This window comes from Bos indicus, chromosome 21 (assembly GCF_029378745.1).
Source record: "Bos indicus isolate NIAB-ARS_2022 breed Sahiwal x Tharparkar chromosome 21, NIAB-ARS_B.indTharparkar_mat_pri_1.0, whole genome shotgun sequence".
Classification (NCBI taxonomy): Eukaryota; Metazoa; Chordata; class Mammalia; order Artiodactyla; family Bovidae; genus Bos; species Bos indicus.
The window spans coordinates 43,117,640-43,132,957 of record NC_091780.1 but is presented as its reverse complement, the minus strand read 5'-3'; the positions used below and the strand labels follow the sequence as shown (position 1 = coordinate 43,132,957).

Below are 15,318 nucleotides of genomic sequence, written 5' to 3'. Positions count from 1 at the left end.
ACCTTTCTGGGAAAAGTTTTTAAAAAATAGCTTGAAATATGGAGAATTCAGATTTCATAGTATTACTTGAAATGCCTGTAAATTGTCAGCTTCTGTAATTTACCCCGTTAAAACTTGGTTTATTAGCATATAATGACTTCTGATAAGTAAAATCAACATTCTCCATAAATAAACAAGGACCACATTAAAATTCTTCCCTAACCAACATTAAGAGCAACGCAGTCTTGCTTACCAAGTGTGTCTCCAGGTACAGTTTTAGGCTATCCGTCTCTGCTTTAGGAGGTGTCCAATTTTCAGTGGTTTCCATGGCTTCGTTTAACCATTGAATAAATTCATCCAGTTTGTTTACAAACCCCTTGTGACAGAAAAGGGGGGGAAAGAACAAGAAAAGCATGTTAATAGGTTATTTTTTAAAGCCAATCTTGAAAATTCCATACCTCATGGATGGTAAAACTGATACCACGGCAGTCCCATCCTATGTCCACACTGTACAACAAAACTCCCACCATTCCTGCCACTGAACTCTGTTAAAATGGAAAGAAACTGCTCATGATACCACTATGGTTTTTTCCCTAGGAAAGATTTTGCTTTTTTTTTTTTTTTTTTGAGGAATTTAGACTGGACTACAGCGTGTCATTGGAAAGGTGACCCTCAAATCATCAAAACATTTCTGGGTGTCTGACAAGAGCCCCCTCACTAAAAAGTCAGGTCAAGTCTGCCAGGAACCTGGCTTTGGGGGATAAAGTAAAGATGGTGTTCTTTACTTAGAAGCCCAAGGAGTTGAGGTGCCTTAACTGAAGGAGAAATCCATTTTTAAATCACATAAGTGTTTAAAGGGACTTGGATGAGTTCTACTGACAGCTCAAATGTCTGTGATTGAGTCTGGGTTCTAAGAAACTAAAAAAGGTACAGGACCAAGGAACAAATGTAAACGCCTAACTTTGGGTGTGTCCTGGACATCAGAAAAAAAAAAAAAATTCTTGGCTAAGAAGCACAATTCACAATAACCTTGCAAATTTTAAAATGGTGGTTACAAAAATTTATTGGCCATTTAAAAGAACACATCTGTGGAAACGGAAAATATTTTGAAAAAAATGAAAGCCCAGCTCTGAATCTTAAGGGAAGGAAATGGGGCTGCCACCGGCTTGCCATGGCTGGGTAAACAGCACCACCTGGAGGTCGAAAGGAGGAAGGACAGGCTTCTGTATTTGAACTCACTGAGATGGCTTGGGATGCTAGTTAACTAACTTAACCTGTTCTTCAGAGTTACCTTTTGATTATCTTTGATTAATATTTTAATACTTAACTGGCGAGTTAACTTGCAATAAAAATCTAAGCACTCCTCATCATCAGGGGAAATTTTAGCTTTCCACCTTCCCTCCTACTTATGTAGAATATAAGAATATAAACAGAATTTATGAAGGCAAGTGATACTAAAGTCCATCTGATTTCTGAAACTTTTGTCACCTGCTATTTCTCCACCTCTCTCAGCCTGTTTCTGTGTGGTGTGTCAACCAGTGTTCTGTGAAGTGGACAGACAGATCTATTCTCGTATCATGAGAGGATATTCTTAGAGAAACCAAAGAGGCTCCACTCTATACACTGAGCTATGCAACGTGCAGGAGAATTCACATTTGGATGCAGAAAAACAAATATTTGATGTTCATCTTCAGAAGGTCTGCTAGAGTCTTCATGGTGAGAATGAAGGAAAATGAGGCTGACGTAAGTAACAACATGAGAAAATGACAAAAAAATGCAAAATTTTACTTATTTTGTAATATAAATCAAATCCTAGTAAAATAGATACTGGCCTTTCATTAATTCTTTTTAAGCTTTTATGTATTTATTTCTGTCTGTGCTGGGTCTTCACTGCTGCTGCACAGACTTTCTCTAGTTGTGGCCAGAGGGGCCACTCTCTGGTTGCGGGGCATGAACTTCTCCCTGCAGCGGCTTCTCTTCTTACAGAGCATGGGCTCCAGAGTGTGGGCTCACCAGCTGCGAAGCACGGGCTTAGTTGCTCCACGGCATGTGGGATCTTCCTGGACTAGGGATTGAACATGTATCCCCTACACTGGCAGGAGGATTCTTAAGCACTGGACCACCAGGGAAGTCCCTTATTCATTCTTTCAACAAATATTTATTAAGCAGCTGCTTTGTGTGAAGCACACTGCTGGACAGTACTGGGAACAAAAAGATAAATATCAGTGAAGTAAAAATATCAGCAGAACATAAAGCATGTCTAAGCACTGGCTTACTGAATTCTGGTCATTTCAATCAGTAGAAAAAGTTAAACCACCAATAGAGTTGAGACACGTACCTGAACTTTTTTGTGAAACTTCTTCTGCCTGTATCAGAATTCTGTCTGCACCTAAGTTTGTCTCTGTTCTTAGTATTTGACCTGCCTGTTTCTCTCATATTCTGAGTTTACGCTTATTTACCTGGAGAGTCAAAGACGACTATAAAAATCAGATTTTCTTCATAACACAATTCAATGCTGCACTACACAAAAAGCACATTTTACACACGTTCGCCTCACTGCTACAGACTGAGTTACAAGCCTTTGAAAGGCCACATTTTAGTTTTCCTCAAACTCCTGCATCTCATCTATTCCATCTCTCTCTCTTGCCATTTTCTACCACCAGTTACCTTATTGTTCCTTCTTGGCCCTTCTTCCATTATCTTTCTCTGCCTCCCTGCCAAGCACCCCAGGGGCACACTGAGGGTGACCCAGGCCACAGGCACCAGTCCTCCTGGGCCACCCCCTTAACTGTCTCCTTATGGGTGTATTCCTTGCTATATTCATATCTGATACATGTTCTGAGAGTCTGATAACTGAAGCCAAGCCAGGATTCCACCTGCAGAAGAAACCTTGGTCATCCAACTTGGGAGAAAATGGAACAGCCACTAGCCTGTTATCACCAGTAACAGCGCACTTCCCACTTTCAAACCATCTGCTGGAGGAATCAAATTATTTACATTTTGAAAGTTCCTTAATGAGATGAAACTTTCTAATGCATGAATTTTTTTAAAGGCTAAGAAGCACAGTGAAAGTATATAAAAATGTACACTTACAAGTTTGTGTAAAATAACTTGCTAAAGCCCTCAGTTAACATACATTTGAAGATTACATTTGCAAGGAAAATAAAAGGTTGAGTCCTGCAAATAGCTACACTCATGACAGGTTAAAAATACACATTATTAATCCTCCTACACTGTTGGTGGGTAAACAGGTACAGCCACTACAGAAAACAGTGTCGAGGTTCCCTTTAAAAGCTAAAAATAGAGCTACCGTATGACCCAGCAATCCCACTCCCAGGCATATACCCATGAAAAAAGAAAACTCTAATTTGAAAAGATGCATGCACCCCAATGTTCATAGCAGCACTATTTACAATAGCCAAGATGTGGAAGCAATCTAAGTACCCATTGACAGATGAATGGATAAAGAAGAAGTGGTGTGTGTGTGTGTGTGTGTGTGTATAATGGAATACCTCTCGGCCACAAAAAGTATGGCATATTGTCATTTGCAGCAACATGGATGAACCTACAACTTATCATAGTAAGTGAGTTAAACCAGACAAAGAAATAGTATATAATATCACCTACACATGAAATCTAAAAAATAACACAAATGAGTCTATTTACAAAACAAACAGATTCACAGACATAGGAAGCTAATTTACAGTCACCAAGAGGAAAGTGGGGGGTGGGGATAAAGTGGGGAAAAGAGGGAGAAATTAGGAGTACAGGATTAACAAATGCACGCTACCACATATAAGATAGACAATAAGGATTTTCTGTATAGCACAAGGAACTATATTCAACATCCTATAATATCCTATAATGAAAAATATTCTGGAAAAATATATATATCTGAATTACTTTGTTGTAAACCTAGAACTAACACAATATGGTAAACCAACTATATTCCAATTTTATAAAGAATACTCACTGTTTCTTTTATTTTCCTATTTCTCTTCTGTGACAAACCTAGTCTGGTTGACTAGAAACTGTGGGGGTGATTACTGTTGCCCTTTGACGAGACTGCTGTGTGCGGCTAGGACAGAAACAGAGCTTTCCCTGCATCAGACACGGGACCAGGAAAGAGCAACACAGTAGAAAATAAGACATGGTCCCCCTGCCTTGTGTTGTTACAAGTCTGGGGGTAATTTTTTTTAATAGAATTACATGATTTTTAGAACAAATTGAAATTGAAAACTATTTCAATAAAAGAGGAAAGGGGTATAAAATAGGAAGCAGATACTTGGGTTGTCAACGCAAATCTGTGAAGTGGTGCTGATTATGGTCATTTTACAGATGAGGAAACTGAGGGTCAAAGAAGGTGGGTGCCTAGCCTGGAGGCAGAGCTGGACTCTGAATCCACATCCCATTCCAGAGTCTGTTCCTCCCACAGTACCATAGCGCCCTCAGAAACAGTGCTCCGAGAGACGTATTACCAGACCCAGATGATGGAGAAGAAACACTTGTTCCCACTCTCACATTCTTAGCACTGAGATTAAAACTCAAAAAAGTGCCCCCCCCCCACCTCACATTCAGTATTTTCTATTAATTTTTCTGAAACGGGATCTCTGATGAGAATAGGGACTTTTAAAAAAATCTTTTTTTTTTTTTAGCAAGCAAAAATTTGCTTGCTATTTCATTTTTGCTTGTAATTTGCTTGTAAATTTTATTTTTATAGAAAATTTAAACCAAAATTTTAAGGCAGCACATGCTTAAGCAAGCCCATCCCATCAGTGCCTCAATTACAGATGAGTTTGACTCAGTTCAATCAGAGAGGAGACAGCTCTTAGTCCTCAGGAGGTAGTTTAACCAGTGAGCTGAGCTGCCAATGTCCTCTTGGTGTTTACTGTTTGGATATATGTGAACATGTGTGTGTTCATCCCGAGAAGGATGCACATTTCTTGGTGGACACAGAAATCAAGTATGTTGTCTGACCTAGCCCAGATCACGTTAACTACCTTCAGAGAGGGACATGCTGAAAAGCATCAGAAAGTGAACTATTTTCAGTGTATTTTTGAAACTAGAAAAGGTCAGCTTCTGCTGTTAAAACTTTTTAAACCATTCAAAAGTATTTACCCCTTTCTTAGTGTTCCAAGATTAAAGGATTCCATGAATGACCTTATCTGAACAATGCTGCTGCTGCTGTGTCACTTCAGTCGTGTCCAACTCTGTGCGACCCCACAGACGGCAGCCCACCAGGCTCCCCTGTCCCCGGGATTCTCCAGGCAAGAACAATGCTAGCTGAAACAATAAGTAATCCTCATATAGCACTCACTAAGCCTGGCATGCTACAGTCCATGGGGTTGCGAAGGGTTGGACACAGCTTGGCTTCTGAACAACAACAAACATGCCAGGACCATTTAAAAGCAATATACAATAGATCATCAAGCCAGACTTTAAAATATATTTTCTCTTGAAATCTTCACATAAACCCCTAATGGATGTCCCCATTCCCATCTTATCAATGCAGAAACTGAATTTCAGAGTCACCAAGTAGGGTCATAAAGACCCTGTGAGGTGGGTGCTACTGTCGCCCCCATTTTACAAATAAGAAGATGGAGGCCCCGAGAAATAAGGAGACATGCCCCGTGCCATGTGGCTAGAAGGTGGTGGACTCAGCACCTGAATCCAGAGAGCCCAGCTGGCACCATGTGAAATCATGAAAGACCAGCTGATCTAATGATTTGCCTAAGTCCCTGGCAGAAATTAGAACTTGAAAAACATTTAAATGAGGATTAATCATGATGACAGGAGAAGGTATATTAAAAGGTGGGGAGAGGAGGAACATGCTTATCATGAACCAGTGCAGATAATATTAAGAGAACAGCTGTTACAACCAGACAAAACTGAACTTAATTCCAGGCTCTATCTGTCTCTTACTAACAGTATAAACTAAACGAGCTACTTGGAGCCTCTGAAATTCAGTTTCTTCATTGGTAAGATAGGAATGGGGATATCCATTAGGGGTTTATGTGAAGATTTCAGGAGAAATAGATATTTTAAAGTCTGGTTTGATAAACAATTTTTAAAAACCATTTCTAATGAACAGGTTCCACTTTGATCTTTTATGTCATTCGCTCAAAACATTTTGGTTATTCACTAAGCATACAGCATCTTGCTGGCTGTCACAGGGAAGATGGAAAGAAAAGTTCCCCCTACAGTCATAATATGAGAGGTGGCATTGACTGCTCTGGGCATGCAGAGGGGGTCGTAACTTGTCTCAGGTCATCGCATGAGGTGATGTGGCAGGGGCAGCATCTGAATCTGCAGGTGAGCAAAGATTTCCCTACTTCTTATCCCACCTGCTGGTCCTGAAGGGATCATGCTTCTCTATTTAAACAGCACACACTTTAAGGATAATCTGGCTTCATTTTTCAAACCAGGACAAATGCTTTGGAGCCAGTCTTCTTTACATTAACAATCAGTACCAATGAGTAATTGCAATCCTCTTATCTTACCCAAAAGGAAGCTTTATTTAGGTTCTGGCAGCTGGTAAAATTAGAACTCTACTTAGAAGCAAAATTATGCATTGAGATTTAATATGTGTATTCACCAACATATGGGACTTCCCTGGTAGCTCAAGCTGATAAAGAATCCTACAATGCACGAGGGAAGATCCCCTGGAGAAAGGATAGGCTACCCAGTATTTGGGGGCTTCCCTGGGGCTCAGATTATAAAGAATCCGCCCACAATGCAGGAGACTTGAGTTTGATCCCTGGTTGGGAAGATCCCCTGGAGGAGGGTATGGCAACCCACTCTAGTATTCTTGCCTGGAGAATCCTCATGGACAGAGAAGCCTGGAGGGCTACAGTCCATGGGGTCGCAAACAGTCAGACACAACTGAGTGACTAAGCACAGCACCAAGATATGGGCTTCCCAGGTGGCACCAGTGGTCAAGAACCCACCTGCCAATGCAGGAGACATAAGAGATGCAGGTTTGAACCCTGGATCAGGAAGATCCCCTGGAGGAGGGCATGGCAACCCACCTCAGCATTCTTGCCTGGAGAATCCCATGGACAGAAGAGCCTGACAGGCTATAGTCCATAGGGTCACAAAGAGTTGGACACGACTGAAGTAACTTCGCACACCCACTACCAACATATATATTTAACCTTCCATTTTTGCTTATATACCTAATTCTTATATGAAATGACTAATTTAGCTTTTTACACAATAGCTTTCAAATGCAATTCACCTTTCCCAGCCACATATCTGCGTATGTAATGTGCTACCAAGACTCAGAGGCTCAAGATCAAATGAAAGGGAATTAAAAGAGATACTTTGAACTCTACCAACTTACACATTTACCCACATTCCTACCTATCAAATCCAACACAGTACAAGTAATTGACAGAAGGGAGGATATGGTACATGCTTTTAGAAGAAAGATTGAAGAGAAAATGAAATGCTTTAAGGCAGTTTTAACTCTGTTGCCATAAGAAAACTCAAATACTGAAATGTTTTATGAAATATTTAGCTTCTCTTCTAAAGGTTGAATGAAATGTCTTTAGAATTTGAAAATATTCCTAATATAACTATACCAGAATAAAGGCTGTCAGTTGGAAAGAGAAAAAAAAGGGCAAAGAATGGTATTATTTTAAACTGGCCGGGTGAGATGTCTTATTCTGAACTCAGTATCATGTGAGTATGATAAACTAAGCTGAATCTCTAATTCCTTCAAATACTAATGACAGTGGCTTCAACTGGGAAAAGAAGAGCCCAGAAAGATCCCTGACTCTCATAATGGGAAAGGCTTTCCTCCAGCATCCAAAGGCTTTGACTTCAGTTACTCCCTGTTCTTTAGTTGCTAAGACATGTCTGATTCTGTGACCCCATGGGCTGCAGCCCACCAGGCTCTTCTGTCCATGGGATTTTCCAAGCAAGAATACTGGAGTGGGTCAGTTACTCCCTACTTATTTATAAAAAGAAATAGTCAATGTTAAGGGCAAAACAAGTTTGGAATGCATATCATCAAGGTCTAATAAAGATGGGAATGAATAAAAGAGGAATAAACTGGAACTCATAATAAGTTAATATTAACTGAGTACCTATTATGTGCCGGGCACTTATGTATTATACTTACAACTACTCTATGCTGTAAGAGTCCCACACTCTCCATTTTACAGAGAACACTGACGCACAAACTCAAATGCTTACAACTGTCAGGAGTGAAGCTGGGGACCCTCGCACAGAGCTGTGCTCACTGACTCTGTGTGACACACTGTCCCCAGCACCCGCAATGTTCCAGAGGCACTGGCTCAGCAGATCAGGCCATCTTTATCTGCCTCTGAATCCCAAACAAGGACCCAAGTTGCTCTCACTTTAGAATTTAGGATTATGATTGTTTCATGGTTTACTTGTAGGCTTTTTATATCCAGTGTTATAAATAACAGTACTTAACATTTGGGTGCTGACTATCTACCAACTATTCTTCTGATAACTTGTGTAGTCACTTAATCTTCGCAAATGTCTCTACTGTACAGATGAAGAGGCTGAAGCATAGAGGAGTTATGTAATTTATTCAAGGTCATAAAGCCATTAAATAGCTATTAAGTAGTTTTGTTCCAGGGCCCAAGATCTAAACCACTAAGCCATAGTCTTTGTAAGCAGACTTGCCCTCGTGGGGTTCACAGAAAGAAAAACAAAGGACAGAACATTCACTGTTGTCTGCTCTTACTTCTCAAGCCTCCGTGAGAACCACAGTCCGTGCCACAAGACGCCAACGTTCCCATCACCACCACCTGTGTTTTAGATAATTCTCCCTTCTTCACACTATTTTCCGTCCTCCTTTGCTCCTTTTTCTTTAAGAAAGGGCTAATTTTGTATTGACATTAGATGAATATTTACTATTATATAGAATCTTATAAATATTACTTGGAAATATATAATAAAAATATAGGCATTGTAGACATGTTATATAGACAAGAGCTCACATATAAACTTTCTATAGAAGATATATAAACATTATATAGAAAAAAGGAAATATTTTATTGAGATTGGATGAATATTTTCCTTAGCAAGTATTTTTGCTCATTTTTATTGGAGTAGAGCTGCTTTACAATGTTGACTGCTGTTTCTCTTTCGCTTTTTCCTTCTCTTTCCTCTACTCCTTGCCCCTCCCCTCTCTTGTTCTTCATTTTTCTCTTCCTTTTTCGCTCCTCTCTTCCTTCCTCTCCTCCTCCCTCTTCCTTGTCATTCCTTTTCTCTTCTTCTGCAGCTCAAAGTCTCCCCCAACCATGTTGCGGCTAATCAATCACTTTTAATAAACATTTCCCCATATGTCCATACAGTTTTAATGAAAAGGACAGTTTCCTCGACACTGAAATACAGAGCTGAAATGATATAATCCCATGTTTAGATGGAAATACTTTCCTGAATAGTAAAACCTCCTTGTAAATCTAATAACTGGAACAAGAATGCATGGAACTAGATGGGGGTGCTTTTAGATGCTACAAATTTTCAGAAGATTATCTGTGATTGTTTAAATAGCCTAAATTTTCTCTAAAGAACATACAGTTCTTTAGTAATAACAAAGTTATTGCTTTAGAAAAAAAAATGGAATTCAGTGTAGAGAGTTTATCACACTGGATGAGCAAGAAAACAGCCAACTTTCTACCAGAGAACTTCAGAGCAGCGAGTCGGTAAAGGGTAACAACGCAGCCACTGTACTATCAGTGGAGCCAAGAAGATAGAAAATAGCATTATCTAAACACATCTGCTTGCAAAGAACAAGAGTTCCCATGCACGTTAGAAGCACAGACCCAGTCTTCAAAAGCCCCTCAGATCCCAGGTAGTTCAATGTCTTACAGGTAAGGAAACTGAGGCTCAGAAAGCTCAGCTACTTGACTGGTAACAGACCCGTAGGCAGCTGAGGCAGAAGAACTCAGGGGTTGTGTCCTCAAGTACAGAGCTCTAATATTGTCCATTTTTAAGTTTTCATGAATGTCTTATGGGGTAAAAAAATTTCTAGAATTAAAACAAAGACAGAATTAGAGTTTAAAAAAATAATGTAGAATTCCAGAGTTCTGTTGGCTTAGCTAATTGGGTATGCTATCTGATTGGGTGGCACTAGGCCAGATGAAAACCAATAGAGGACACTGAGAGGAGCCAAGAACACTCTTGGCAGATAAAGTCCAATAGAGAACAACTCATTATGAGAAATCTAAGTCGCTGAGCATGGCTAATGTTCTGGAGGCAAACAGGGAAACTGAGAGTGAGGTTGAAGAGTCTAAGCCAGGAGCCGGGCATATACACTGCACTCTCAAGTTGGGGCTTGATCCTAAGAACAATGAGGGTGTCACTGCGGTTCTGCAGCAGAAGAGAGAGAATCTGATCAGCATCTTAGAAGACTCACTCTGACTGCAGTGTGGAGAGTGGATTGGCTGGTGTTGGGCTGAGATCAGAAAAGCCAGTTGAAAGGCTACTACCCTAACTCTTGTGAGGGCTAGACTGAGGCAGAAGCAGTGGGCATGGAGGGAACATGCAGGATTGCAGAGAGAGAAGTTAACACAGACAGGAACAGTTGAATTTGATAGATAAAAAAAATTGGGGAAATCTGTTACAATCTGATATGACTTCTAGATTTCAATTTTGGTTGAAGGTACTATTCTCTGAAAGAAGCAGTAAGATATTCAGAAGGAAGAAGTCATTTTACATGGTCTTAGATAGCATGTGAGAGGTAAGGAACAAGATCTAGGTTAGAGAAAGCATCATACGGGTGGTGCTGGAGACCACGGGCAGGGATGAGAACCCAGGAACAGTGTGGAGGGGCATATCTACTGGGTGTCTTCCACAGACTGAGGCCCCACAGTGTAATGCTCTTAATTTTATTCACCCCAGACCCTCATTATGTGTCTGTCTCAGTGGTTCTTGACACTGGCTGTGTCCCCAAATCAACTGTAAAATATACCAGATTCAGAGAAGGGAAATCTTCCTCAAAGTCCATCAAGGCTACAAAGATAAACAGCCAACAGCTGAGAGGCACTCGAAACATACTCATGTTGTTCGTGGTGGGGGAAAAAAGTACTCACTGCCCTTTTGTGACAAGCTAGCAAAATCCGGCAGAGAAGGCAATGGCAAATCACTCCAGTACTCTTGCCTGGAAAATCCCATGGGCAGAGGAGCCTGGTAGGCTGCAGTCCATGGGGTCGCAAAGAGTTGCACATGACTAAACGACTTCACTTTCACTTTTCACTTTCACACATTGGAGAAGGAAATGGCAACCCACTCCAGTGTTCTTGCCTGGAGAATCCCAGGGACGGGGGAGCCTGGTGGGCTGCCATCTATGGGGTTGCACAGAGTTGGACACGACTGAAGCGATTTGGCGGCAGCAGCAGCAGCAGCAAAATCCGGTATTAGTAAGAAAACAAAATGTGCTAATAGGAAGCACCAGACCGCCTCACCTGCCTCTTGAGAAATCTGTACGCAGGTCAAGAAGCAACAGTTAGAACTGGACATCGAACAACAGACCGGTTCCAATCGGGAAAGGAGTACATCAAGGCTGTATATTGTCACCCTGCTTATTTAACTTAAATGCAAAATATATCATGAGAAATGCTGGGCTGGATGAAGCACAAGCTGGAATCAAGATTGCCTGGAGGAATATCAATAACCTTAGATATGCAGATGACATCACACTTATGGCAGAAAGTGAAGAAGAACTAAAGAGCTTCTTGATGAAAGTGAAAGAGGAGAGTGAAAAAGTTGGCTTAAAACTCAACATTCAGAAAACTAAGATCATGGCATCTAGTCCCATCACTTCATGGCAAATAGATGGGGAAACAGTGACAGACTTTATTTTTGGTGGCTCCAAAATCACTGCAGATGGTGACTGCAGTCATGAAATTAAAAGACGCTTACTCCTTGGAATAAAAGTTATGACCAACCTAGACAGCATTTTAAAAAGCAGAGATATTACTTTGCCAACAAAGGCCCATCTAGTCAAAGCTATGGTTTTTCCAGTGGTCATGTATGGATGTGAGAGTAGTACTATAAAGAAAGCTGAAAGCAGAAGAGTTGATGCTTTTGAACTGTGTTGTTGGAGAAGACTCTTGAGAGTCCCTTGGACTGCAAGGAGATCCAACCAGTCCATCCTAAAGTAATTCAGTCCTGAATATTCATTGGAAGGACTGATGCTGAAGCTGAAACTCCAATACTTTGGCCACCTGATGCGAAGAACTGACTCATTTGAAAAGACCCTGATGCTGGGAAAGATTGAAGGTGGGAGGAGAAGGGGACGACAGAGGATGAGATGGTTGGATGGCATCACCAACTCAATTGACATGAGTCTGAGTAAACTCTGGGAGTTGGTGATGAACAGGGAATCCTGGCATGCTGCAGTCCATGGGGTCGCAAAGAGTCGGACATGACTAAGCGACTGAACTGAACTGAACAGAATAGAAAGTACTCCTGGGAGAGGCATGTTCCAATTGTAAAATGAGGGAAATGAGGTGGACAACTTCTCATGCCTTTCTGACTGTTACCATCTCTGGTTCTTGCACACAGAGCCTCTTTCAAAGCCAGGGATGCTCAGATGATTTCCCCGTTCTCTTCTAGTTGAACGGGAAACTGTCCTTTGGTGACTTCTGCACACCTTCCCAACGTCATCTACTCCTCTCACTACACCCATCCTTTAAGATTCAGCTTCAAGGCTCCTCTCCCAGCAAACCATCCTGACCTAGCACTCTCTCTCCAACACGCTTTCTTACTTTTTCCATCTTTTGCACTCAGGGTTCTGATGGACAATTGTAAACCTCCTGGAGCTACTTCCTTTTTCTTCCCAGAAATCATAATGATCTTCCCCTGGCTAAAGAGTGCTGTGGGAATTATTATTTATAAGTACAAAATTATAAATACATATTATAAATATGTATAAATACAAATTACACATAAATAAGTACGTATTATTTATAAGGATGCTGTGTGGCAATATTATAAATGAGAAGTTTATATTTATCTGAACACATATTCACAGCATAAATTCCTCTACATAAACTTCCTAACGTGTCAGAGAAGTGCATTAACTAAAATTATTGGGCCAATTAGAGAAGAATCATCTCTAATGCAACAAAAGAATCATTTGTCAAGGCAGGAGGCTCAGAGTCTCACCGAGAAGAGGGGTGCAGGAATCTAGGGTGACTATCACAGATCCCAGGAAGGAGGAGGGGTGGCCTTAACCACAGTGGGTGGGTGTTGAGTAGGAGGTTGAGGCTTCATAATAACCAAGATGGCTGAAGGTAGGAGGAGAGAATAGGGTGGTGGCATCCGATCCCAAAAGGCCAGAGCCACCTGCATACAAACAGCTACTGAGGCCTCAGCCCTCCCGTCTCATAATAGTAATAGTAACAATGACAACCACAGGAGCGAACATTTATTAAATGCTTAGTACATGCCAGGTACTATTCTGAGCTCTTTAAACATTTTAACACATTTAATCGTTTAAAAAAAAAAAAAAACTGTATGTGGAAGATACATTTTTAACTTATTTTGCAAGGGAAAAAAACTGGGGCAAGAGAGATCAAGTCACTGGCTCGAGATACACAGAACCACATCAACCTGAAAAATGCAAAGTACCTGGGCCTGAACTTACAAGCAGCACCTGTCCTGGGTAAAGTTGCTTATCCACCATGAAAATCTCAGGCCAATCATCTTCATATGATGAGATCAATAGACTGACATGATGACATCATGTGTGACCTTGACACAGAACCCACACTTGGAATCATCTGCCCCCACACTGATTAAAATTTTAAAAGTTAATTTTAAGACATCACAACATGTCAAGATGAATGTTTCCAATCTGCTTCATTTAGCTGAACTTACTTACTATAAATCAGCCTAATCCATATCTAACTCTTACTTGTTTAAGTCACATTGTCCCTAGCCTCTTGGCATCTTAGAAGCTCTAGCCAGGCCCTAGACTCCTCTAGGATGCCTGGTTCTTCTCATGCTAGAAATGCAGCATGCATAGTTTTATACCACCGGGCTCATTAATGTCACAGCCCCACACTCACTCACCATTAGGGTCTTCTAAAGAGAATTCACCCAGGATTCCATGGAACAGAAAGAAATTCCATGTTAAAGTGATATATTCTAGCGAGTATTTTACAGAGAAATGGCTGCATCTCTTAGTTATGCCGCTTAATCTCATAACATTTCAGAACTGAGAGGTATCTTAGAGGTCAGCCCGTTCAGTTTCTCTACTAATGTTTATTTTTTGAAACTGAGGCTTGAGGGCTAAAGTTTCTAAGGTCACAATGCTACATAGGGGAAGAATTAATATTCTTATTCTAAAATTAAGATTATTCTTTCCATTATTGTGGATGCTAATACCTTGAATTCACAGGAAAGGTCACAATCATGACAAGACTAGTATTCATGTACTGTTGGAGTTTACCATGAGCTGGTGCTCTTTGTAACTTCATACAACAAACTGTGCAGTGACAAACATAATTAATATCCCATTTTAGAGACTAAGAGATTTAAACAGTAAACGTTGAGTGATGTATTCACGTTTTCATAATTAAACAATGGGGGGCTATGAACTGAGCTCAAAGTTCCTGCCTTTCAGTCTGTACACTTGAGTAAATTACTAACTTCTCTATGTATCTCTGACCTCATTGGTAAAATGTGAATAAAATAAGAGTGTATTCATCACAGAGGTATTTTTTTCTTGAGAATTAATGTGATGATGTGTTAAATGAATGAAACTCTTAGCATCTTGCCTGACGTGGCAAGTGGGTAATAAATGTCAAGGCTTTATGTTTTTTTTTAATCACTATCTTTCTAAAACATCATACTGTTAACACAGAGTAATTACTTTAGGCTTAAGGATAAAGAAGGGTTCACTAATGCCCTAATAATTATTGTAATTGAATTAAAATTGCAACACTGAGTTTATTCCTCTTTTGATTTTCATCATCATAGAAATACTTGCTGTCAAATGAGGTTAGGAACTTTTATCATCCTGACACAACAAAAACCAATTTAATCATACCTTTTTTATACCAAGAAAAGAACAAAGAACTATTTTCATATTAATATTTAAAACTGCAAACAAAAAACTGCACCTTCCTTACAATACACTTCAGAAGCTCAAAATCAGCTGCACTGACTGGATGCAGCCTCATGGTGGTGCTAAACCACCATATAAAGCCTGGAGCTCCAGCTAAGGATCTGCAGAAACCAAACTGACACAGGACTGAAACATTCCTACTGAGTTAACCAGGAAGGTATTTGCTTTGAATTCCTACAGTTCTCTACAAACCTTGAGCAATGACCTTGACATACTGTCCCGAC

The 15,318-nt window shown here is 40.4% G+C and overlaps 1 protein-coding gene across 4 annotated transcripts in view; it reads right to left on the bottom strand.

Moving 5' to 3' along the window:
* The window catches only part of AKAP6 (A-kinase anchoring protein 6), a 501,454-nt gene that overhangs the window by 253,949 nt on the left and 232,187 nt on the right, over positions 1–15,318 (bottom strand). For all 4 annotated transcript variants that reach the window (XM_070775437.1, XM_019983407.2, XM_070775438.1 and 1 more), the window contains exon 5: positions 233–355. In XM_070775437.1, the coding sequence (XP_070631538.1) occupies positions 233–355 (123 nt within the window). The remainder of the gene's footprint in view (positions 1–232; positions 356–15,318) is intronic.